The 24,284-nt window shown below is 47.2% G+C and overlaps 1 protein-coding gene across 3 annotated transcripts in view; it reads right to left on the reverse strand.

Moving 5' to 3' along the window:
- Positions 1-19,233: 19,233 nt before the first annotated feature.
- The window catches only part of LHX2 (LIM homeobox 2), a 33,978-nt gene continuing 28,927 nt past the window's right edge, over positions 19,234-24,284 (reverse strand). For all 3 annotated transcript variants that reach the window (XM_032131070.1, XM_032131069.1, XM_032131068.1), the window contains exon 5: positions 19,234-22,407. In XM_032131070.1, the coding sequence (XP_031986961.1) occupies positions 22,120-22,407 (288 nt within the window). In that variant the 3' untranslated portion in view covers positions 19,234-22,119. The remainder of the gene's footprint in view (positions 22,408-24,284) is intronic.

Below are 24,284 nucleotides of genomic sequence, written 5' to 3' on the forward strand. Positions count from 1 at the left end.
GTACTAAGCAGGATCTTTCCATCTGTCACAGTACCCCTGGCAGCACTCGCTATGCACTCGCAGTACACACAGGATGACAAGCACCTCATGGAGGGGACACCAGTATCCACCAGCGCCAGATTCTCAAAGAACAAATAAATAAGTTCTCTTGCCTTGCACACTGTGGTTTTCATCACACAGATTGTGCCCCAGCAGCACTACTCTGTCCCCCAAAAGAATGGCAGCAAGCCCATGCAGGGCAGGAGCACCTTTGTAGCCATAAATGTTGCATTAATAAGTTTCCTTTTAGTACTGGGCCATCACTTTAACTTTTATTACTTCTCCTGTCCCATAAATGCTCTCAGGTGCTCTTCCAAGGAATCTGAGCAGATTGCCAAACAGAGAAGAATGACAATGACATGGCCTCTGGCTCTCCCCTGAAACAGCAGCTTTTCTGTCATCCCCTGGAAATGCTCCAGTTTCTTTACAGCTCTGGAAACATGGCTCAAGCAAGGTTGCCAACACATGTTCCTCTGTGTCAGACATGACTCTGATTCTGGAGCTGCGAGGAGCCTGTCAGCTATCATTCTGCCAGGAATACCACAGCCCTGGCTCCTCTGCTTTCAAATTCAGTCTGTGTTAGGTTGAGTAAGAAGAGCTGACAGGTATCTGAAAAAACAATAGCAGCTCTTGCTTTAGTTTGCATACCTAGCCTTGAAATCCTTTGTCACTAACTCAAGTGGGCAGTGGACAAAAACTAAGTGAAATATAATGATGCAATTCACATAACTGCACGAAGAGAACATCTCTGCACCTAACCTCACACTTTTGGATGCTCTGGTGCAGATTTGTTGTGCGAAAGCATCAGAAAATAAGTGGTCATCCAGCATGCTGGAGTCCCCTGGTCAAAATGAGGTTTACTGAGTCTCCTGACAGGCTGTCCAGCTCTCCGGATTTCAGAGGAGTGGCATGTCACCAGTCCTTTCTTTAACCTGCTAAAGCCCAACACCTGAGCACCCCTGACCCTCCTGGGCCTGGCTCCAGCACTGTCCCACACCAGGCCACTCTGGCATTTAAAAGACAGAAAGAAGACCTCCGTGCAGGTTTTATTTTTTGTGTGTGTGCTGTCTCTGCCTGGACATAGAGGTGCTCTGCTTCTTGCCCAGCTCTTCCTGAGAGCCGGTGCATGCAGGCGCACGCCTGTTCCCCACCCCGTGCCCCGGCCCGGCCGGGAAGCACCCGCACACCTCGGGCAGCCGAACTCGGCCCTCTCAGCACTGCCGGCCCCTCGCACCTTGCGGCAGGAGGAAAATGAGGAGCGCCAGCACCTCCACACGAAACACGGCCAAAGCGCAGAGCAGTCACCGACACAGGACTTTCACAAACCCTTGTTTTAAATCAGCACTGATTTTAATTCCTCTCTGCCCACAGCCCTGCTCCGGCTGCCGGCTGCCTGCCTGGCAGCCGCCGATCTCCACAGGGTTCGGGTGTGACACACACCAAACCCCACGTGCCCCTTAATAAAGGACCGTGACCCTGCCAGCCCAAGTTCCAGGCGGCTGTGCATCCCCAGCCAGGCCCCCATGACCTCCGCCTGCCCCGCGCCAAGGCCGAGCCCACCTCGGGGAGCCACCGGGCCACCACCCACACGGCCCTCCAGCCGGTTTCCCCTCCAGCCTTACCTGGTGTCGGCTTCTGGGCGCTGTTTCCTCACATGGTGCCCCACCGCAGGCCGCCTGCTGCTCCGCTGGGTCCCCGCGGCACCGCCTGCCCTGCCCTGCCCTCCACGGGACGGGCGTTCGCCTCAGGGCACAGCGCAGGGCTGGCGCCTCACGAAGGTGCCTGCCACTGCCGCCGCGCGAGGGGTCACCGTGCTCAAGCGAGTTCTTGGATTTCCTCCCCTTGAGGATAAATCACTGCCTTTACAGAGGCCACCACTTCACCCAAAGCCCCTTGCACCTGAGGAATGCCGGCAGCCCCTCAGGGCCCCGAAGTCTGTGGGACGCTGACCACGGGAACACGGTGGCCTCACCAGCCCGGCGTCACCTCAGGAATGGCGCCCACAGGCACTGGCCCTGCTGCAGCCGATGTGGGCAGCCTGTGGTGGGGAACGGCTGCCGGCCCAGCCCCGGCTCCTCACAGCGGCACCCGCTGCGGCTCCAGAACCCTCCGGCACCTTCCGCACGGCGGGGCTGGAACCCTGCGGGGCGGCGGCTGTGGAGGAGCCGCTGCCCTCACGGGCACGGCCGGCCGGGGGCAGCGGGGTGTGGGAGCCACCGGAGTGACCGCCGGTCTCGGCCCCGCATCGCGCTCTGCCCCGGGGGCGCCTGGAACCGACCCCCGCTCTCTCCATCAGCGAGCAACACAGGCCCTGCAAACCTCAACAAAGGAAAGCTCCAGAATGGAGTTAATTAAAGAGTTCCAGTTCCCTTCGACGCAGCCCCTGGTCCTTTGTGAGCACAAAACGAAGCCTGGGCATTCCCACTGCTAATTATGAATAAGTTGAGGAGCTCTCTGATATTACTGCTAGGGTTCAGGCTGGTGCCATATAGTGCAGACAACACTCAGATAAAACCTCCGGTGTGTTGGCTGCAGCCTCTCCACTCCTCTGTTCTGGTCATTTGCATTGTATTTTGTTTATTTACCTTGTGTTTTGTTCATTGACTTTGTTTTCTGGTCAGTAACATGTGTTCTGTTCATATCAGTTTCTTGCAAGTTTCAGCATCAGTCTGTGTATTTCTGGAACTAAAGCTGTAGCTGTTTCCTCCAGAAAATTGTCAAAATTGCACCATGTGAAGTCAGTCCAGTACTGGTGACAGGGAAATTACAGAGGTTTTTTTTCCTGTAAAAGGTTCCTGTATTTTTCCCCTAACCAAGTGATTCTGCAGGTGGAATACACAGCGTGCAAATCTGTGTAAGGCCGTGGCTGCAGCATGTGTTCCCTCTTTGGCCAAGGTTCGCCAGAGGCTCTCACAGTTCCTGGCTGTTCCAGTGTGGAGCCAGGTGCTGTGAGCAGGAACTCGGGGACGTGTGACCATGAGAGAAGTGGCTGCAGAGCTCCGAAACAGGGACTGGTCTTCCAGAGCTGCCTCTGCTCCAGGGCTTGCTGAGAGATGTTCCGAGTGCTGAAATATGTGGCCTCCTGCCAGAAAGGGTGGGCAGGTGATGGCAGGTCACACTAACGCTGCCCCTCACTGCTCCGTGCCAGGGCATCCAGCATTGCTAGCTAATGCCAGGTCCATATGGGATGTGCAATTAGACACGGTGCCAGTGGCCTCAGCTGGAGGTTGGCTCAGTACATGGTCAGTGTCACAAAAAAACAGCATTCTGGACTTTAGTTGGACTAAATGTTGCAAACACATGATGACCGTCAGCTCCTCTCTAGGCTGCATGGAACAGCGGGCAAGAAAACTGTGTGTCACAAAGGGGAGAATCTGGAGCTGTTTTCTCAGTGCTGTCACACTCAGGACCCTCCCCTTGCAGTCGGACTTGTCAGTTTGTTACAGACCTCCCCTCACCCCCTCTGGTGAGGCTGACCAAGGGCACCACCATGGCTCGTGTTGGGCCTTGATTTCCTCCGAAATTCCCTGTGAGAACCCCAGGAGCAGCTGTAAGATGTTCCTCAGGTCTGCTCCAGAGAGGTGACACTGTCCAGCTGTCCACAGGCTGCACTGGACCTGACTTTCTGAGCTCAGCTAATCAGGGCCAGCTGCCACCAGACCCCAGTGTGAGGATCCCACTGGAGCAGTAAGGGAAGCAGAGAGCAATGTCTGTGCAGGGGAATGACTGCTTCAAACAGGGACAAAATCAGAAAGCAGAAAATGAGAGCTTCAACCATAAAGTTCAAAGAACGTGGGGAAAAAAGCATGAAAAATAATTTTGACACTTTGAAGTAGAACTCGATTGTTCCATTAAACTGTATTTTTAATAAAAAATAACAATAACAGCATTCCAAATATCTATTTTATAAGCTTTACTAATGTATATTTTTTTAATACATGTCAGAAATTCTTACTTGAGGCAAATGCAATATTTATAGAAAGCAAGAGACTTCAAAACAGCTCCAGAGACTTTAAGCTCTCGATTTATTCACAGATTTAGAATAACTCAGGAATACAAAATGACAAAATGTACATTTTTTATATTGTTTACTAATGTATTGTCTCTTGTCCCTGATCCGTCATTTTCCTGACTGGAGGAAACACATTCAGCTTCTTCACTCCCTTTAATGCTACACATTTCTGGAGGGAAATATTCCCATTTGGTGAAAATCTATCACAATTCTGTCTTGCAGGATATCACTCCCAGAGAATTATGTGAAGATCATTAATAAATACATTTTTGCAATGACAATCATTCCTTCCTTGGTCATGATTCGTATCTATTATTTGCCTCAGCCTCTCCAGTTCCCAGAGAAAGTGCTGGTGAGAGTGAGGAAGAGCAGAGGCAGCAGAGCTCCGGATGAAACCAGAACGGAGGTTCACCAGCAGCTATAAAGGCAACGAGAGGTTGGGTCAGTAAAGGCCCAGCTGGACGTGCCATGGGGCGTGGAGAGGTGTCCCCGGTGTCTGGGACAGCCCCTCCCCGTGCTGGCTGGGGTCGGAAGGAGGAGCGGGGCCGGAGCACGGGGCCGGTGCCGGGAGATGCCTCTGTGCCCCGGGGGACCTCGGCTCACAGAACCGCACCCGAGGCTCACCTCCCCTGCCAGGGCCCACCCACAGCCCCGGCCCGGGTGACAAACAGCCGACCCAGAGAGTCAAAGCAGTCCTTCTGTCAGATCTGTACATCTTCCATTTTCAAGCGATCCACAAAAGCACGTTGTTCAATAAGTACCTCTGTATATAATAAACACCTCCTTCTGTATCCTTGAGACATTCTTCAGTCTGGAGGCACCTCTGAAAGTGCAGAATTTCTGCTGGTTCTTTCTGCCCTTTCAGTTGCAGGTGACAGGTGACAGTGTCACTGTGCTGCCAGTGCTGTACCCAGGAATGGCGCTGGCCCTTCCCATGTGTTTTCTCGTGATGTGACAGGGCACCTACATTTTTACAGCCAAACCTAAACACTGCTGGAATGGAGCACTGAGAAATTTCGGAGCAGCCAGTCTCTCACAACCCACCTGTTGTGCACAGCACAACATCACTCCATGGAGGATGAAGGGAGAAGCCTCCAGGAGCCTTGCAGCACGAGCTGAGCTCTGCTGTCCCGAGCTCTGGTGGAACAAAGTTGTGATGTTCAGTAGCAAATATCTCACCAGTGAAATTTCCGAGCCAGCACCACCTTTTGCTCAAAACCCATAAACTCTTTTACTCACTTCTTTTTATTTCCACACCATGTAATTTTCAGAGTGAAAAATGTCTCATGTTCTTCTAAAAAGTAATCTGGCTTCTGATTTTGAGGTGTAAATTTATTCCATGTGCCTACCAGAGGACACTGGGAAGCAACGGAATTTGTGACCCACATACACAAATAACTGTATGCGCAGCACAACACAGATCTGGGCAGACACAGGGTTGTTTTTCTTTTCCAAGAAAATTCTGGATCAGAATTAGTCAAAAAGACATGCTATCCTGGCAAAAGGTAAGTCCAGAGCTCTCCCAAGTGTGCTGCTGCTGAATCAACAGCGAGAGCACTCAGGCAGCTCCGGGCTGTGCTGGATGCACAGCAATAAGCGTGGGACATTTGCTCCACACCCCGCAGCAGCCAGGATGTGCCCTGAAAGGTGTAACTGCTGGAAGGTGAGCAGCACTCACTGCAGAGGGTTTCTAGTCTTATTAGACTTCCCCTAATGTTTCCAACTTCTACCACTGTGTGAGATTTCTTTTACTGTTAGAAAGAAGTGCTTTTAAAACTGATGCATTTGCATTCACTAGCCCACAAAAGAGTAGCTCAAAGCACTAAATATCAACAACTTAAAACTAAGTTCTGCGATTTTTTTTCCCCTGCTATCTCAACTACGATTCCTCACACAGTGCCTTGAGTCCAGCAGTTGGGCTTTTAGGAAAACCAGAAATGGTCCAATGGCATGTGACAAAATCATGTGAGTTGTTAGAAGTAGAGCCAGAGGGGTGGAAGAGACTGGTGAGTCAGCTTGTCACAGAAACATGTCTAGAGTTTAACTGGCTGTAAAACCCAACAAGGGCTATGTGTTCTGGGGCACCAGGCCAAAACATGCCCAAGAGCCTCCAGCTCTGGATGACAGAAGCTCTATCATGCAAACAAACAGGGGCAGTTTCACTACTAGCATCTGGTACACTTTCTGACCTGAGTTACTTGATTTTATTTGTCCCAATATACACAAACCCACTGTTTTTCACAAAACCCAAGGACAAAGCTGTGCTGACACCAGAAACGCCCCCCATGTTCCCAGCAGCTGCAAGAGCAGTGCTGTCATCGGGTCTCGGTGCAGCAACTGGATGGGCGAGCGGGGGAAGGCTGCTCGTGCTTTGGACATGCTAGATGAGCAGGACCCAGCAGCTCCTGTGCCACAGGAGCTCCTTTCCTCTCTGCTGCTTTGTCTTAGCTGGATCTCACATTCTCGCATCTTGCTCCAGCGCTCATTCACAAGGCTGACACGTATGGCTGTACCCTGTGTGGCCCCTGCTAGTTCACGACAACACTAGTGACTGACAAGAGCTGGCACCTTCCCCATCAACACACACTCTGGGCCAGCATGAGCAGCAAATCTGTGGTCGAGGAGTCTCTTAAAGAAAACACTGGAGTGAGTGCTTGTGGCTGCATCCTGCAAGCGCTGTTCAAGAGCCTTGGCTCCTGGGGTTGGGTATGTGATCTGACGTTAATATTAATGTACAAATATTAATGCTCCAGCTAACACAGCCAGCTGCTGCACGAGGCCAAGAGGAGAGTTTAGAGCAGAGAAGTCCCTGCAGCCTATTAGTTCTCTGGCAGGCAGCAGGCTGGTCCTTCCAGATGTGTGCCCTGGCTCAGCTCCACACATGTGAGCACTGCAGGGCTGGCAGCTCCTCACACACCAGACGTGTCACACACTGCTGGGAGCATCTGCGCTGCCCACCCTACCCTGCCCCGTGCTGGTGTGACAGATCAGGCAGGTGCCACAGAGGCACAGCCAGAAATGCCTTGGAACTTGATGGGAAATGGGAAAAAGAGGTCAAGCAAGAAAAGTGATATTTTTACATTTTTGTGTGTACAGATAATCAATAATTAGACAATGTTATATATTATCCTCTCTGGTGTCACTGTCTGCCCCTAAAAGACCAATGTTTCCTGCCCTTCCTCTCTTCCCACAGAAATCTGTAAGTGACATCTACACAGGTGGGGAACAAATTTTGTTCCACCAACTTCTGACACATCAAACCTGACAAATATACAAGAGATGCAAGAGTAGCTAATGCTGTGTGCTCATTGCCTTTGTGCTACATCACCACTAAGGAGCGTGTAGAGGGGGCCAGTCCAGAGCAAAACTATTGTTTGCAATTGCCTTTTCCTTTTGACACTTTCATTGTATGTTCTTTTAGGATTGTAAATCTCCTGCGATGTCTTTACAACACAGCTGCGAGGAGGCAACATCAAAAAAGCTGAGGAAGAAAATGTCCTGCCACCTGGGAGCAGCACTCTTCATCTCCCCAGTAACATTCAGGAGTCTTGGGCTGCTCTGGCTCTCTTCTCTTCCACTCTGATATTTTTCAGTCAATGCATGCCTGATTCTTTTTTTGTTCTTTCCTGAATTGCAGGTAGCTTTGAAAAAACACGCATGAACCAGCCCTGCCAGGTGAAAAATAAAGGCTCCTGATTGCTATCATTATTATTATACCACTAGACATTTTATTAACACTAAAGTGTGACATTTCCCTCCAAAGAAAGGCCTTCTCCTGCCCTTCTGCATGGCTACTTTATTGAATCCAAACTCCGTTTCCGAGGATCCTCACCTGTTTAAACGCTGCTGTATCTCTAAAAGCAATTTAACCTTTCATCTTTTATGGATGGATCCTTTTTTAACAAAAATCCTATAGGGCCATTTTTCTCCTCATCTCCTTGTGATCTCAGCGATATTACGTGATATAGCTTTTGAAGAAGAAATGCCGAAACAGCAGCTTCACCACCTGCAGCTAATGCAGCAGGAAGACAGAAAAGGCAACCTGGAAAAATCCCTTTTCAACATTTCTCTCACAAGCTCCTGGTAAGAATCCCCCAAACCGAGAATGTCTCTTGCATAGAAATGAAGGGCAAGAGCTCAGGAAGGCGAGAACAGCCTGCAGATTTGCCACTTTGTAAAACCCATCAGCTTGTTTTCCAGCCTTGAATCCTCTCAATACATCTATGACTCAGACACCACCCAGCTTTAATTATTTATTTTTGGCAATGGCTCTGTGTTGTCCAAGGTAACAGGAACTCCTGGGATGAAGAACACAACCAGTGCCCAAGAGGTGCCGTGTTTGGAGACAGAACAGTTTTCAAGGCATTGTTGGATGATTTTACTGCTTGCTTACTGCATGGCTCACATGGGACTCTTGGTTCAATAAAACACCAGACAAACTACAGACACCAGTATGTATTTTCCTCTGCTAAATCCTCTAATCCTAGTTCAGTCCAGAGCACTCGGACAGATTCAGCCTCTCTCCATGGCAATACAGGTTTCTCCTTCTCCCTGCTCAGGTCTGTGCTCACTGCCAGCCCAGCTGCCCCTGCGCCTATCCCCCAGGCAGGGATACACCGCGGGGCCATGGAGCCACGGGCAGGTCCCTTTTCCTCCCATCACCCCTTCAGCACCGGCACTGAGCGCTGCCCAGAGCCCATGGGGCTTTGGAAAGATCCCCAGCAATTGTCAGGCCCTCCCTGGGCTGCTGCCTCCGCTGCCCTCCCGGGACTGCCAGCACAGCCTGGCAGGTTGTCCTGCTCCTTGCCTCTCCCTTCCCTGTCCCTCTGCACAGCAGGTGCCAGTTTGTAGTTTTGGAGCTTTTGCTTCAGTAAAGCTTCTCCCAGTCACACCTGGGAACATCCTTTCGCTATGAAAGGTGTTACTGTGCCTCTGACCCCCCCGTGCAGCTTCACAGATGTGCCACCTCCAAGCCGCAGTTAAAATCTACATTTATCTGTAATTTACTTTATAAAACACATTAATAAAAGTAATTAAAGCCACATAGCCAGAGCATCCACCAGCCAAAGAGACATCATTAACATTCCCTGCACCTGAATAACAAGCAAGGAAAAACAACACGGGGATTTAGAGTTCAACTTGCAAAAGATAACACCATGCATTAGAAGCGAATGAGCCTCCCAATGGGAGCAGCACTAGAGAATGGAAAGAAAATAAAGTAGGGCAGTGTGCCAAATTCAGGAGGTTTTAAAAAAATAAGCAGCACAGCCATCACAAAAGAATCCCCATTTCAGCCCAGCATGGGAGGAAGTATGAACTGAAACCCAACGAGGATTTCCATGTTACTGTCTTAATTTGTAAAGGCTTTGAAAAATAACACAATGCTGAGCTGGTCTTTCTTTTTTGGGAAGAGGGGAGAGGGTCAAAGGAAACTGTATTGGTTATCAAATAATGACAGAAAAAGCTATTCTCTCTGGCTCTCCTAAACTCCCAAGTGACTTGAAGGGACACAAAACACATCCAAAGAAACCCTCACACGGGAAGGCAAAGCAAAGCCTGCACCTTTCCCCAGCGTGCTGCTCTTGTGTAGCCGTGCCCGGGCTCCGTGCTGCGCTGACACACAGCAGCTGTTCCCAGAGGGACGGGGCTGCACCTTGAAACGGAGCCGGCCGCGTTCCCTCCCGCAGGAACACCGGCTTTTGCAGCTACAAAGCACAGGGCAAGAATGGCAGCATCAGACCTTGTGCATTCAGTGCTAGTTCTGGCCACTCACCACCACCAAGGGCTCACACCTTATCATTACTGCTCCAAGCTGGAGGGAGTTTTTGCTCCTCACACCCGCAGGGACTGGATATGGAATCTTTTTGTCCATACTGTTGGGGGATGCCACATTCATCTCTAACTTTTTCTTTGCCTCCTGTCTCCAAACCTGTCCAGGATCCTTGCTTTTCCCCATTTTTACTCTGACAATTTTAATTGTACAAACCCAGCTTTTCACCTTTTGTTGCTCCACAGACATAGGAGAAGGCGAAATGCAGGTAGAGCACCACAAAAGCAAAAGGCAGGTGAGCTTTGAAGAAAAAGGGATCTAGGAAAGGGACAAAAAGGAGCATGGAAATGGAGGGTTGATCTCTGTTGTACTCACAGCATGAAGTAAGCCAAGCAACAGCTACTGTACCTTAACTAGGCAACCGGTAGAAAATCAAACCTTCCCTGTGATCAATAGGATAATGGTGAGAGTTTGATTAGGCTTGGAAAAATTACAATAAGGAGAGAATTTTTTCTCTCCATGGGTTGGGTGATTTCCCTGTGAAAGTTTTTACAAGAATGAGGCTGCATATAATGCGTCTTGTTAACCCAAATTACATGCACTCGAATTCCCTCTCTTTCCCCAAAGAAATCAGAGAAGAAATCAGGCGTGAAATGGCATGTGGGTGGGGCCGAGCCGAGCCAGCACCACTCTCATAATTAAATGAGACTCGCTGAGCCCCCACTTCTCAGAGCCTTTCAGTTCTGCTGCTGCGCTCTGCTCAGTGCCCACAAACACGGGGCTGTACTGCTTGTGTACAGGTTTTACACTCTCTGTGCAGGCTGTGGGAAAGGGGGAGCCTCTGGCCTTTCTCCAGGTCAGGGAATCCTCAGACCTATGCTTCATGCTGCACCCCAGGCCTACATTGTCAAGTCCACTTGTCAGTATTTCAAACAGAGAGGTCCTATCCTGTTTGCTAGGGAGAGCTGGACAGCGTGGTGCACTGCAGTCTAATTTAACCATAGTTTCTAGCAGATAATGGCACCAGCTGCTTCCCCAGCCATGCTGGCAGCCCTTTGCCCTGCCCTCCAAGGCTGACCCCACACTGCTGTGCTGCTGGTGGTGCTGACCAGGGGAAGGTCCCCGAGCTGGTCACTGTTGGTGAAAGGGCACCCGTGACGCTGCTTTACAGCCCGTCCCGTTCGCTCATTTCATTACCAGGAGGCCTGGGAGTCTCCTGCACCTTTCCATGGCTCAGTGTAGCAGGGGGTTAAAGTCTGCAGGAGTTTTGCAGAGGCCTGGTGAGGCCTGGCCGAGCACACAGAGGTGTCACCCTGTGTTGGTACGACACCAGAGCAGGCAGAGCCTCCCAGGAGCCTCCCTATTGCAGTGACACACTCGGAACTTCCCTTCATGTTTTCCCTTGTGCAATGAGGCTGCAGAAGCCACCGTGGTTTGGAGGGAGGCAATCCCAGCCTGACTTTTCAGAGGCAGCATTTTCACCCCCAGGAGGTTCTTGCAGAGCAGAGGGGGGCTGCATCCCATACTCAAAACTCCCTGGGGAAAAAGGAGTGGTGATCAGGAGCCATACCAGCGAGGCTGTGCTATTCCTGTACCCCACAGCTCCCTGGAGGTTGTGCACTGAGCACTCATGTGGGTTTGGTGTCAGGTGTGGTTTTAGCTGAAGAGGCCCCGTGCCTGCCCAGCACACCCATCTGACCAGTTCACTGGTGAGGCGTCCCTGCCCATGGCAGGAGATTGTAACTATGGACTTGAAGGTCCCTTCCGACCCAAACCGATCTGCGATTCTGTGATTATAGTTTGAACCACAATCTGATGTGTTTGGGAACTGTAATTCCCAATCCCTGGTATAAAATCCTAGGAATGGAATCCCTGTTTCCCAGACAGCACAGAAAAGAGTGTATTAAGTTGCTACTATTACTAACAACAGTAATGGAAGTCCTACTAATGTAAACCCCACTGATCTGCACGGTGGTGGTGCCAGCAGCACCACGAGTCTCACAGTGGAGGCCACCTGGGCCAGGGGCCCGAGCACACACAGCACAGAGGCCTTCACAATCCAAGGACACGCAACCAAATGCAGGTGCAAGGAGCACTTCAGCCCCACTCTTACAGCTGACAATGGATCTGCCAGTAGAATTTAATGGCAAGATGGATGTGTGGTTATGAAAAAAAGATGCTGTGGCTCTTTGGCTTTGCCATATGTTTCCCTATGTAGGTGTAGAGAGCTGCCATAGCTTCCAGGCCTGCGCTGCTCCGACTCTCTGGCCCTGCTTGTCCCTGGAGGCCGGTGTGTCCCCCCGGGCTCGCGTGTGTGTTTGTGCTGCCGCTGTGCTGGCACCCTGCCTGCCGGGGCTCCCTCCCTCCCGGGCTGCTCCGCTCCTGGCTTTGTCTGTGCCGGTGGAGCGGTGCCGGTGCCTGGTGACGCAAGGCGAGGCTGCGGTTGCAATAACGAGCCGAGTAAGTAAAGCCCTGCCTCGGGGAGCAACCTGGGACAATGCACCCCCGGCGCTGCCCTCCTCGGGGAGCAGGGACAAGGGACAGGAACAAAGGAGCCCAAGGCAGAGAGACAAGCAGGTGGCACTGGGGAGGCGGCAGGTGGAAGCGAGACAGCAGCGCACAAAAGATGAAAAGAGGGATGTAAGGAGAATATGAAGCTGGAAGAGATGCTCGATCTGGGCCAAGGGAACGCTGGAGAAGGAGCCACGTTTTAGGCCTTTGCAACAATAGGTTGTGAGGAGGTCTGCTTAAGAGAGGATCAGCTCTCCTCCTTGACTGGCAGCTGCTAAATGTGTCAGTAGCTCAAAAGGAGATGTTTTCAGTGTGTGCACCTCAGACTGCCCCTGCTGATCTGCTGCCTCAGGTCAGGTATATTTTATATGCTATAAAACAGCAGAATTTCCAACAGTTCCTGAGAATCTCCCCTCCTCAGCACTCATCAAAATGCACTCCTCATTCACAGTCTCCTTCCGACACTGGGAATATCTCAACCCTTAGCAACAGGTGATGACAGGGCATGACATGTTGTATCAGTGTTTCACTCTCTAGAAGATTAAGATTGGATTTCTCCCACTTTTGCATTAATGTCCTGTGAGATGCACAGGGCTCGGCTTGCAAGAAAAGTATTGTGTTTCCTACACACGGATGTATGGCTGAGCTCTGCAACAACACAACTGATCTGTTGGAAATCCCTTTATGTTCTAATTCAGACCTTTACTTGGAGTCGACTTAATGCAATGCTTTGACAATCCAGATGCCTTGCCAAGAACACATAAACTCATTTTTCATTCATGCCCACTTAAAATAGCGGAAATGGTCTTGTGGAAAGCACAGGCAAAGCTGCTTTTTTAAAGAGATATTTTGTACAACCGAGCAGTTGTGAGATGACACAGGGGTTCCCCAGCCAGCTCCACCTGCCTGCCCGGGGGTCCCACCATGCCTGGGGCTGGGGGCTGTGAGCCAGGGGCTGCTGGGGCAGCCACCACCTGGTAACGCAGCCTGGCTACTCCACAGAGCTGATCAGGGGGTCACCTGATAAATGCCCACAATTATGTGCTGCAGACCACTGCTTTTAGTCTTGATCTGTGTCCAAAAGCAGCACAGAGAATAAAGCAGATGTTATTTAAGTACTTACTTCTTGTTCTTCCTATATCCAAACGTTCTTAGAAACTGTTAGGAAGTTTGAGCACCAGCTTGCTTCTTGGTGCTGTGCCTCTGTGGAGGAGCCCAAAGCAGGAGCTCTGGGAGAGACTATGTTCAGTAGCAGGCGAATCTGGAGATTTAGTGCTAATCCAAAGAAATTGCTGCAGCTGGGCCTCATCAGACTGTTTTTGGGACTAATGGAACGTTGGGGACGGACGGGTTTGACACACAGGACTCAGATGGGGGGTGGTTTGTGGGTGTCCCAGCACAGGAGCTTTCCCAGAGAGGTGACAGCTGTGCACGCACGCGCTGCATTCCCGAGCACCACTGATCCCATCCTGCAGAACCCAAGCCTTGCAGCCTCCCTAATGAATCCGTTAGCTGGATCATTAACAGTGATCAGCCATGCAAATGGCAAAAGAGTAACCAGTTATTAACAGAGGGCTCTTTTATTGTTTCTAAAAATAGGCCTGTGCAGTGAGGTGTGTTCTTGTTCTCTGTGCACACATAAAGAGAAACTGCAGAGCAATAAACGTTAGTATTTAAAAACACCCAACTTAAGAAGGGCACTTTCACTATAACTTTCCTCTTTATGGAGGAAAAACAAAGGATCCCTAAGCTGCTATGGTTCTACAGAGACTATAAAATGATTGTGAGTTTAACTGAATCTTTCCTGGGTTTGAAGGTATAAGATTAGTGTCTGTCAAGGGAATTGGCTTTGTTAATACTTGAGGTTCAGTCCAGCTGCATTTTCCCTGCATTTTATGACATCTGGTTTTGTCACTTTCAACAGCTTGGTGCCGCACCAAGATAAGAAACATATCCAAAATTAAACTCTGTAAAAGGAGAAATTGGTCTTAGAGTTTCCTGTTCCAGGCTTTGTAGTGCTGGAAACTCAGCAGCCAGAATCGTGCGGCACCAGTGCAGTAAGTGACATTTTCCTCGTCAATTATTCATATGTAAGAACAGATCTGCTGCTAAGTAAATACATTTAATGAAGAGAGCCAGCTTACAGCAGCAAAGAGCAGTTTGGGGTACAAAGGCAGCATGTGCAATAGCCTGGTTTGTCTCCTTCAGATTTCTGACAGAGCACTTGGCAGTGTGAAAGAGAGCACACAGCCCTCTGACACCCCTGCACCTCTTCCCTTCGCGGAGCAGCCAGGGCGGCCGCGCCGAGCTGGGGGGAGGGTGGGGTGTTCAGGTATTGTTACACACACTAGAGCCAGTTTTCTCTCTGACCTGTGAAGCAGGAGTCTGAAATCATTCCTCAAACTCAAAGCCTTCCTGGAGGCCAGAGGTGGCATCACCTCTAACACAGTGGCTTCTCCTTATCTCGGGAATGCTGCACTCCTGACCTCCAGGCCCACTGTTCTTCCCAAACACTTCTCCATGGGTTTTATGGGTCTTTGCCTTCTTTCAGTTGTAAAGCTCCTTGGACTTTACCTGTCCCTCAGGGAAGGAAAAGAACAGACTGCTCATGCTCTCAGCCTTACCTGTCCTGGCTGTATTCGGTTTCCCACAGCCCTGCATCACAGGTCCCTGCTTTCTCATCTCCAGGTACCATATTTATGATCTAGTGCCTCCTTCCTGGAAAACAGAGATTCCCTTCAGTACCTTCCACTCTAAATTCCTCTGAGTCTGTTGTGTGGGATTGATTTGTGCCTTCTCACACATCTTGCAAATCCCTAAACGAGCGATAGTTTCTGGTTTCTGTTCTCCAAAGTAACGTAACCCAGGCCCTCCTGTCGTCGGCACAGCCGGGTCAGCAGCAATCAGGACTCAGAGGTGAGACTGAAGGTGCACACGTATGGTCACACTCATCTGCTGCAGTGCCATTTTCTCATGGCCTCCCATGGGAAGTGCAATGACTTCCACTTTGCCTTTTGCTCCAGTTTGGCACTGTTCACTCCAGGACTTCAAAGCACTTTCTCAAAATAACAGTAAGTAACCTCTGGCCAGCCTCCCTGTGCTGGCCACAGAGCGTCTGCGGTGGAAGCAGGAGGCAGGAGTCCTGTCCCAGCCTCTGCTCCAGCCAACAGGCAGAAAAAGAAAGAACAGAAATACCTGGAGTCCTGCCAGAAACACATTCTTCCCTCTAATGCCTGGCATCAGCTCCATTATAATTCTGGAATTAAAATGGATTATATATTTATGCAGATCTTTAAAAGCAGCCCAGCTTTTGGTCTGTTCTAAGGCAGCTGATAATGATGGTACCTGCGTGTAAGTGGCTCCAACACACCTTGTGCTCCCAACACAGATCCCCAGGAGCTGGAGCTGTTTTGTGAGGAGAAAGTAGTTCTATAAATACCTGGCAATGTCTTTTCTGAGACTCCTCTTTTGTGCTGGGATAGCCAGAAGGGACTCTGGAGAATCGAGAATCCTGTCAGTCCCAGTGGGTGTTGGTGTGCACAATCTATAATCCCCGGGACAAAACAGAGTGATAGAAAAAGAGATATGGACACAAAACATGAGTAGGAACTGTCTGCACTCAGGGAGATGAAGAGTAAAGAATCACAAAAAAGAGCATTGTACAGCTTTTAGATTAATCCAACATGGATTCCTGAATTCCATACGTACAATAGGGGCAGAACTGGAAAAGACGTACAGAGAAATGAGGCCGCAAATGGCCCTCGTTATGTTAAAAAGCCTCTCAGAGTGTGGGTGGTTGGGCTTATTTCTGTAGCATGAGCGACACTGGCTGTGGTGTAACTTCTGCTGTCATTCAGCGTGTTGGGTGAGGAGTCAGCGCCAACGGGGATGAAATGGAGAAAGTCTGGCTCTGCATTAACTAGAGTTGACTGAATGAGGTGGTAGGAACACCCATCACTGATTTTTTTAAGCATAACATCAGCTCCAAAATGCATCAACAGCTGGCAGGGACCATTCCGAGGACTCTCCTAACAAGCCCTGGCCAGATGGAAGTGAGCACTGCAGCCAGCACTGGGGGGAAGAGCCTCCTTTCAAAGAGCAGTGCAAGCTCCTGGCTATGAAACCTCTCCTTTCCCCAGCCCGTGGGCAGCTCACGCTTGTCTGCCAGCTTCTCAGAAATGGTCAGATCATACAGGAACAAAAGTGGATACAAAAGCTTTTGAGCTACTTCTAAGGGATCTGTGCATGTGAACTAACAAAGGCGAGTCTGTGGTCAGCAGGGTTAAATCCACCAGACACAGCCTGTGCTCCAGCAGAAGGTGTTCCAGGATGTACAGTGGGAAAGAGCTGAAACTGCCTGTCTGGGATAATCACAAAAGCAATGATAAATAAAGTGTTCTTCTGCCTCAAAATGTTTCATAGGACCATTAACAAATTCTCAGAAGGTCTGGGTTCAAGAGATGAGATGTCTTGGGAGGCTTGTTCCAAGCAATGGTGTCTCTTTACACTCTTATCTGTCTGTGGGTGACAGACCGGCCTCTCAGAAATTGTTTTCCCCACGTTCCCAGAATCTTTGCCCAGACTTGGGTAAGACTTGGCATCAGTTTCTTGCTCAATCATAGCCTGCAAAGCCATATTACAGAGTACCTCTTTTGTAAGTCTTCATTTCCAGAGGAAGGACAGCAAAAATGACTGATGAAATACAAGGAAATGATGTGGGAAGGCAAAAGAAATAGTTGGTGAAAATGCAGTTTGTGTAGGCTGGAGGTTGAAATCAAAAAAGCACAGTTGGAACCTGTGCACTCTGATAAGAATATGAATATGTCTCTTGGACTCGTTCTTTCCTTCAGTCATCAAGGAGAGCCAGTAAGATCTGTACATGGAGAGCCACTGGGAGAATTTGGGGGTTAGCTCTGTGTAGGGAAGGATTCGTCCCTGGCTGTCTGCTACAGCCTTCAGCCAACACAAACAGTCTATGGATTAGAGCTCCTCATCACTGATACTCTGTAGTGGATCAGTATGCCCATGGAAAATCAATACCGTTTTCTAGGAACACTAAATTACCAAAGCCTGAGGATCTTCTCACTGGTTTTGAGTAGTAACCAAGGAGTGTTATATTCACAGTAATTACTGTGCCGTGGATGGGTAACGGCCTCGGTAGTTTTGTGTCACTGCAAGAAAAAGGCAAGTGGTGTTCTGCAAGTGGTTATTTCAGTGTTTGCAGTGCTGCAGATCCATTGTGGCTTCCCAGTCCTAATCACCCCGGGATCTGGATGCACTGGAGAGAGGCATCAATTAAAACAGGTCACCATAGAGTGAGGTCAGTCTTTCCAAATATTTGTGTCCCTTTTGTTTTGGCTGCTACTTCCCCCCCGCTCCCCCCAACCCCCCCACCCCCCAGCTACTGGGCTAAACTATGCAGGGGAAAGAATAGATTTCATTCTTTAACAAAAAGGTTAATTATTTCTTTTTTCCTAGATGTTATTGCAAGAATGTAACTTCCTGTTAAGTGCCGGATTTTACAATGTAATAAAATGATACAGTGGCATGTAAACAAGCTGTGTAAATATATAGGCAGAGCCATGTCTTTTACAGGGCAAAGAAGAACTTGCACAGAAGTGGTTTTCTCCAGAAATAATAATTTGCACAGTGTTATGCATTAGTACAATAAATGGTACTGCAAGGTCTGAATTTACTGACAGCAGGCTGCATATTTTAAGTACTATGCTTCGCTCAAATTAAAACCCCCAAAATATTTACTGGCCTTAGTTGCTACAAAAATCCAGTTATTAGGCCAGAAAGAGCTGCTAACATCATACTAATCTGAGCAGAAATCCATTAAATGCCCAGTGTATCTTTTTACCTAGTCCTTGAGAAAATGAATTGTCAAATGGATAAATGCCACTCACAGCCCTGGTCCAGCTCAGCTCGAGTTTTCCCAGGCGGAATGGGGGTATGGAGCACTTGTTCAACAAGTATGAAAGGTTGGGGGGAGAGTACAATTGCAGCAGAAATGGCAGTAATATAAATTTCTACCTATAGGCCTGTCAGTATTTGCTGCTTCAGTGGGAGCAATTTTTGGGCTGGGCTCTGTCTCCTCGACATGGACAGGTCTGATGCTGGTAGGGGTTTGGTGTGTGTGCTCCCTCTGTGTGCAGCAGGGTTTCACCTGCAGCCTGTGCAAAAACAGGTGAGAGGGACTCAGAAAGGCACAGGCCATTCCACTGACTTCTTTCAGTCACCTGGACATCTTTGCCATCATCACACCTAAGGACAAAGCCTGATTCTTATTTTGATTTGTGTCTTTTTCTCCTTTTCTTTTAGATGAAGATTGTTCTTACAGGTGCCTAAGCTTCCTTCCAACAGACAAAAAATAGAAAACAGTTATAGGAAAGTGACCTCGTTATGTGGGGTTTTTAAACAGCCAGGAGGAAGAGATAGTTTGAAAACCAAAATATCTTGGAGGCACCCTCTGCATCCATAGTATATTTGATAAATTGACTTTTGCTTCCAGGGCACACATTCAGCTTCTTCATTAGTATAATGATCCTTGGTCTTCTCTTCCCAAAATTAGATAATTTGAATAAAAAATAAGTTTTATGAAATGTAGCCATTAATAGAGTCAATAAATTTTAAGCTGTGATTGCATATCACTTGCAGCAATCCCATCCCTCTCTGCTGTAAATCAAAATATATTCAGCACTCTTAAAATCAAATGTCCTTTCTCTGTTTGACAAGAATAATCCACTGTGCTGGTGAGTACCAAGTTGACTTGAAAGTTTTTCTAGTATGTAATCCCCTCTTATATTCTGTATTACGTATGAACTCAAAGACAAAATATCTGCATTATCTTAAATAAACTAGGTAAAATGTATTTCAAAAAGCTTCTTGAGTCAAAAAGTAGCAAATCATTGTATGTATTTCCATATTTGTATAGTTTCATTATATTCTTGTTCTAAGTTACTATTAAGTCTCTTTCATATTTAAAAAATGAACTACACACCTACCATGCAAAATGTAAAGAAGTATGTTCAACTAGTTCAAATTAGATATACAGTAAAAATACACTTCCAAAGAAATATCATTTCCATTTTTGTTCATGTTTTTAACAGAATTTCAGACTAATACATCAAATGTGGAACTGTACAAGAATGTGAAGAAACATTAGGATTGCAGTAGTAAAAAAATGTACAGCATTCAAAACCAACAAGCTCTAAACAACCAAACAATACCACAGGATTGAAACAATCATGGGGACAACATAGGTCATCGGAGCCAGAGTGAATCCTAATGCACCTACATAAAGACCCTACATAGAATATTGTCTCTTATTTATATGCAAAATCCCTGATTTGATTAAACCAGACAATTTCTCTAATTGTCTCGTATAGGTTTCAGATAAGATTAACATGAGAGTATTCCCCTTCATGAAGGTCAGGTGTTTGAAAAGGCAATATTGAGAATTGATTTGAAAGGTATTTCCATCCACGTGGATTCAGGTAGTTAAGATACAAGATCACAAATAATAGCAGTACAGTTTTAAAGAACCATTGGAATTGTTCTCCGCTACATTTGCCGTAACACTTCAGATTTCAGGATTCAGAATGTTTAAACTGTTTACAGGTTAATACACTGGGTTTTAATTATGGGCTGTAACCATTTAATGGTGGACCAAAATTGCCTTTTAAATCAAGAAAAGATCCAGCTAAGCATGTAAAAAAAAAAAAAAATCTCCAAGGTGATTGACAATGAACAAAACATTACAAACAGCAGAATCTCCGCGTCAGAACAGCTTTGAAAGGCAGGTATGTATCTATTACAGTCCACCAACCAGCACAACATCCTTATTAGACATTTGGATTATGAGGAAAAATGTCCTGGATAAACCTGTAACATTTATAAATTCAACATAAATTATCTTTTTTAATGTCTCATCACTGTGCATAAACTCAACGGACTCTGCCACCCCTAGGTTTGGTGACCAGACCTCAATCCCTCTCACGGATCTCAGCTAGTTCCCATCTTTGAGGACTGTCTCGCTTTACTCATAGCTCACCCGTGGGGTTTTTTAAGATGAAGTGTAAAAAAGGTTAATAAATGACCTAATTATGTCAGCTTTTCTATCCCATAGTCCTCATGCTCTGAAATCTCTCCCTGATCTCGATAGGAATTTGGCTTGCACAAGAATAGCCAATTTGCAGCTCAGAAAACTGAATAAATGTAGCATTTTAAAAACCAAAACATTGTTAGGAAAGAGTCCAGCCTACAAAACCATCTTCAATGCCCTGAGAAGGGCAAAGAACACAAATCTTGGCATCTACTTTGCTGTTTATTTGGAATAATCTTTTGGTAATTCTGATCCAATGGGAATGAGGGATTAGTTTTAGAGAGCTGGCCAGTATAACCCAACATCTGACTGAAAGAACTGATTGGAACAGGTTTGAAAAGGAGCAACCATCTGCATCTTATGTACCACTCCAAACCTCTAAACCTACTGGGCAAACAGCATAGTGTAGACTCGTTCTTATACATATTTAAACTTTGCTGAGGTATTTCTTTTATTACAGAAAAGCAACTTTAAAAACAGTAGGAAAAAAACGCAAAATATGAGTTATATTCTGCAGAGATTTTTGGGGAGAAGGAATTCAATTGTGTTGAAAGGTCCATAATGATCAAAGGAATAACCACTTTTAGTGTCAATAATATATTGTTCCTTGGCTTTTTATTCCTTCAAAGCATTAGAAAAAATGCAAGGCTGTGACTTTATAAAACATAATTTTGCCTCAACTTTGCCCACCAGTGTTGTAAAATAACCTGAAATACTTCTGCCTTTTTCCTAGGGCAAACCTTTCCCAGTGTCCACCTCTGTGATGGACCAGCTGTGGCCACACAGCTGTGGGACCCCTGCTGGCCTCCTCCAGGACATGGGACAAGCCACAATCTTGCACAAAAGCAAGATTCATACATGCTGGTCAAAGTCAGGTTTCCTTCACGTGGTGAAATTAAGTATAGTTCTTCTGTTTGAGTTTTAACATTATCTGATAACTTCTACCTGCAACTAACATTATTTCTCTACAATGAAGATACCTAGTCTGTTGTACAAGCTGGATTTCTCACCCATATATGCTTTAGGAACCAGAGGAATGTGTACATCACATTTAGGGTTTTTCCTAGGCAGACACTGTGTTTGAAGTGCAGTTTTCTAACCCTTTTAAATCCAGTCAGCCTACCTTGATTGTGACACTAATGTTAAACGTAATTGCAGCCATTACCAAGTAGTTTCCATAAGTGGTTTTATTACTGGTTAGATTTTACAAATTCTGGTATTCAAACAGACTTCGACCTTAAAATTCTAAAACAACAAAGCAACCAATGAAAGGCTTAGGACTATTCAAAGTAACAAATTCTTTAACATTTTTGCCCTGGTCATAAATATACAGAGAGAAAAAGAGAGAAGTGGACATGGAATCCAAAGAATGTAGATAAAACAGTATATAAGGCACATGGCAGTCTTTGAAAATACAGAAGCTTTAGCCAACTTAAATTAATTGCTGTTTCCCTTGCTCAGTCCACAAAACTGTACAGTTACACAAATGTTGTGTTGCAATAGATCTTCCAAGTTATTCTTCAGTCCATACTCCGTAATACCAGAACACTACTTTTCCTTCGGTTTTTTAGGAGAGATCCTAACTGTGGTTAGTCAGTTGCTCAAAGCCTCTATTAAAATACACTTGGAATTTCAGCTAAGAATAATTTCTTTTTTAAAGAAATTATTAAGAAAGAGTCATCAGAAAAGATTTGTAAGAGTTGTCTGTGAAGGACTTCGAGATTCATGAACCTCAAGACTTCCGGGCACTGATGTCAAGACCGATGTCACAGTTGGCATAGTAGGATTAGTCAAGTCCGTTAAAGTAGTGGGAGTGCTGGATGGACTCATGGAGGCATTGGATATTTCTGAGGCAGGACCTGAGGGGGTCCCTGCTTGGAGTGTTGAGTCTGAAGTCTTATCCACCCCTGTGTTTTCTTGACGTAAGAGGTTCCGTCTGAATTTGGCTCGAGCATTTTGAAACCAAACCTGAAATAATTTAATATAACAGGGTAGCATTTAAAGACCTGCAGTGTTTAAAAAAGCAAAAGCATATTCACAAATTCATCAGTGCTGGAATTGGGAAAGATGTTTTTACTGGTAACATATTAGAAAAGTAGTCCTAGCCATGAGAAGCGGCTTCTGTCTGCAAAATATTCCTTCTTCCCTCTCCTTCAATCCCTGGAAACAGTCTGCCTGGGCCAGGAGCGGACTAAGGACAGAGGATGGCACTCTGTCTGCACAGGGCATGTGAAAGGACGCTGAGAAATTTGGCAGCGTGCAGAATCCTCGACAGCCCTCGATCCCTGCAGCATTTGTCTGAGTGAGACAAACACCACTCACCTGATGAACACAAAATCAGGAGTTTCCCCCCCTTGTATCTCATGTCCATCTCCCACCAAAGTGCTGCTGGCACAGCCCAGGGCACCCTGCCTTCCCACGGGCTCCTGCTCACCCAGGAGCTCCCTCACATCCCAGTGCCTGCAGTGCTCCCCTCTTCTGAAAGGACTGTCCCTCTTTCTTGCTCTTCTCTTATTCTTTCTCAAATGCTTCAGCTTCCTTCACCTATGCCTGTTTCCTTTATCAAATGTTTTCAGTACTGGAATAATGTTGGGAAAAGGGGCTGGAAAGGTATTAAAGACCCACATTGCATGAAAACTGTGATTTCAGTAGGAAAAGCATCCACGTAGAATTTTTTCCAAGGTTTCTACTTCTTGCATTCTTTGATTATCTGAGTGAAGGACAGGGAAACTGAGTGTGTGGGACTCCTGAGGACTCAGCAGCCCGTGCTCCTGGCTCCAAAGCTGCCTGGCCCTGCCGCGGGATGGGCTCTGAGCCGAGTGCCGGGAGGGAGGGAGGCAGCGCCGCAGGAACGTGGGCAGAGCTGGGGGTGCTCCCACTGCAGTCACAGCTGATGGACCTGCCTCGGCTGCTTCACCTCTCTCCACCTTTCTTCTCATCTAGGGATGCTCCAGCTGCAAGTTCCTCCTATTGAGCACTCTTCCTTCCCTGGAAAGCTTTCTCCCCCAGCCAAAGGTCTTTAATGTGCACACCCTGTCTCTCACACTCTCTCCAGGGAATGCCACAAGGAAATAATCCTCAGGCACAAATTCAAGGGCCACACATAAATCACATCCCTACACGTCCTTTTTTCTGAAAGCTCAGTATTTTAAGCCAGTTTATGCTGTCACTTGCTTTGTTAAAACGCTTCATTTAAAGGCTGTTTATCAGTTTCATGTACAAAAAGAGAAGTTCTCCTAAACCAGCACAGGTAAAAATATTCTCATGATTTTATAAGAATCCAGTATAGCAGTAAACCTGCTACAGACCAGCAATGTGGTCAAAAAGGGGCAAACCCCGAAGTGATCCTTTTGCCTGACACGTTCCCAAGCGGTGTCCTCTTGTGGGACTGCTCAGAGCCCCTCGAGTGCAGGGGCTGTGAGTGAAGCCAATCACTTTGTTCTGGTCATTTAAGTCACAAAGGCTCGAGCCAACTGCTCAGGAATGGCAAAAACAGCAACTGGAACTTTTACAGGATTTTTTACCTTTCAGTAAGAGATCATTTCTATTTGTTCCACAAAATAATTTCGTGGTTGATTTCTTTAAAATACCTTCTGGCAATTGTATAAAGGATAACAGCTGTGAAATGGAGTTTGGAGCTGGCTGCTGTCGCTATGTGTGTTCACGTAGCCACAGCATAATTAAAACAGAACAGACAAACCACTTGGCCAGTTGTAGATACACCTACTGCTGCATAATTTCACATTTGTGTTCATTAAAATACCCATATTTTTATATTCAAATATGACAAACATTACACTGTTCCTAAGTGTCCAGCTGCTCCTTAACCTTACCAGGGCAAGAGG

This window comes from Corvus moneduloides, chromosome 21 (assembly GCF_009650955.1).
Source record: "Corvus moneduloides isolate bCorMon1 chromosome 21, bCorMon1.pri, whole genome shotgun sequence".
NCBI classification, from domain to species: domain Eukaryota; kingdom Metazoa; phylum Chordata; class Aves; order Passeriformes; family Corvidae; genus Corvus; species Corvus moneduloides.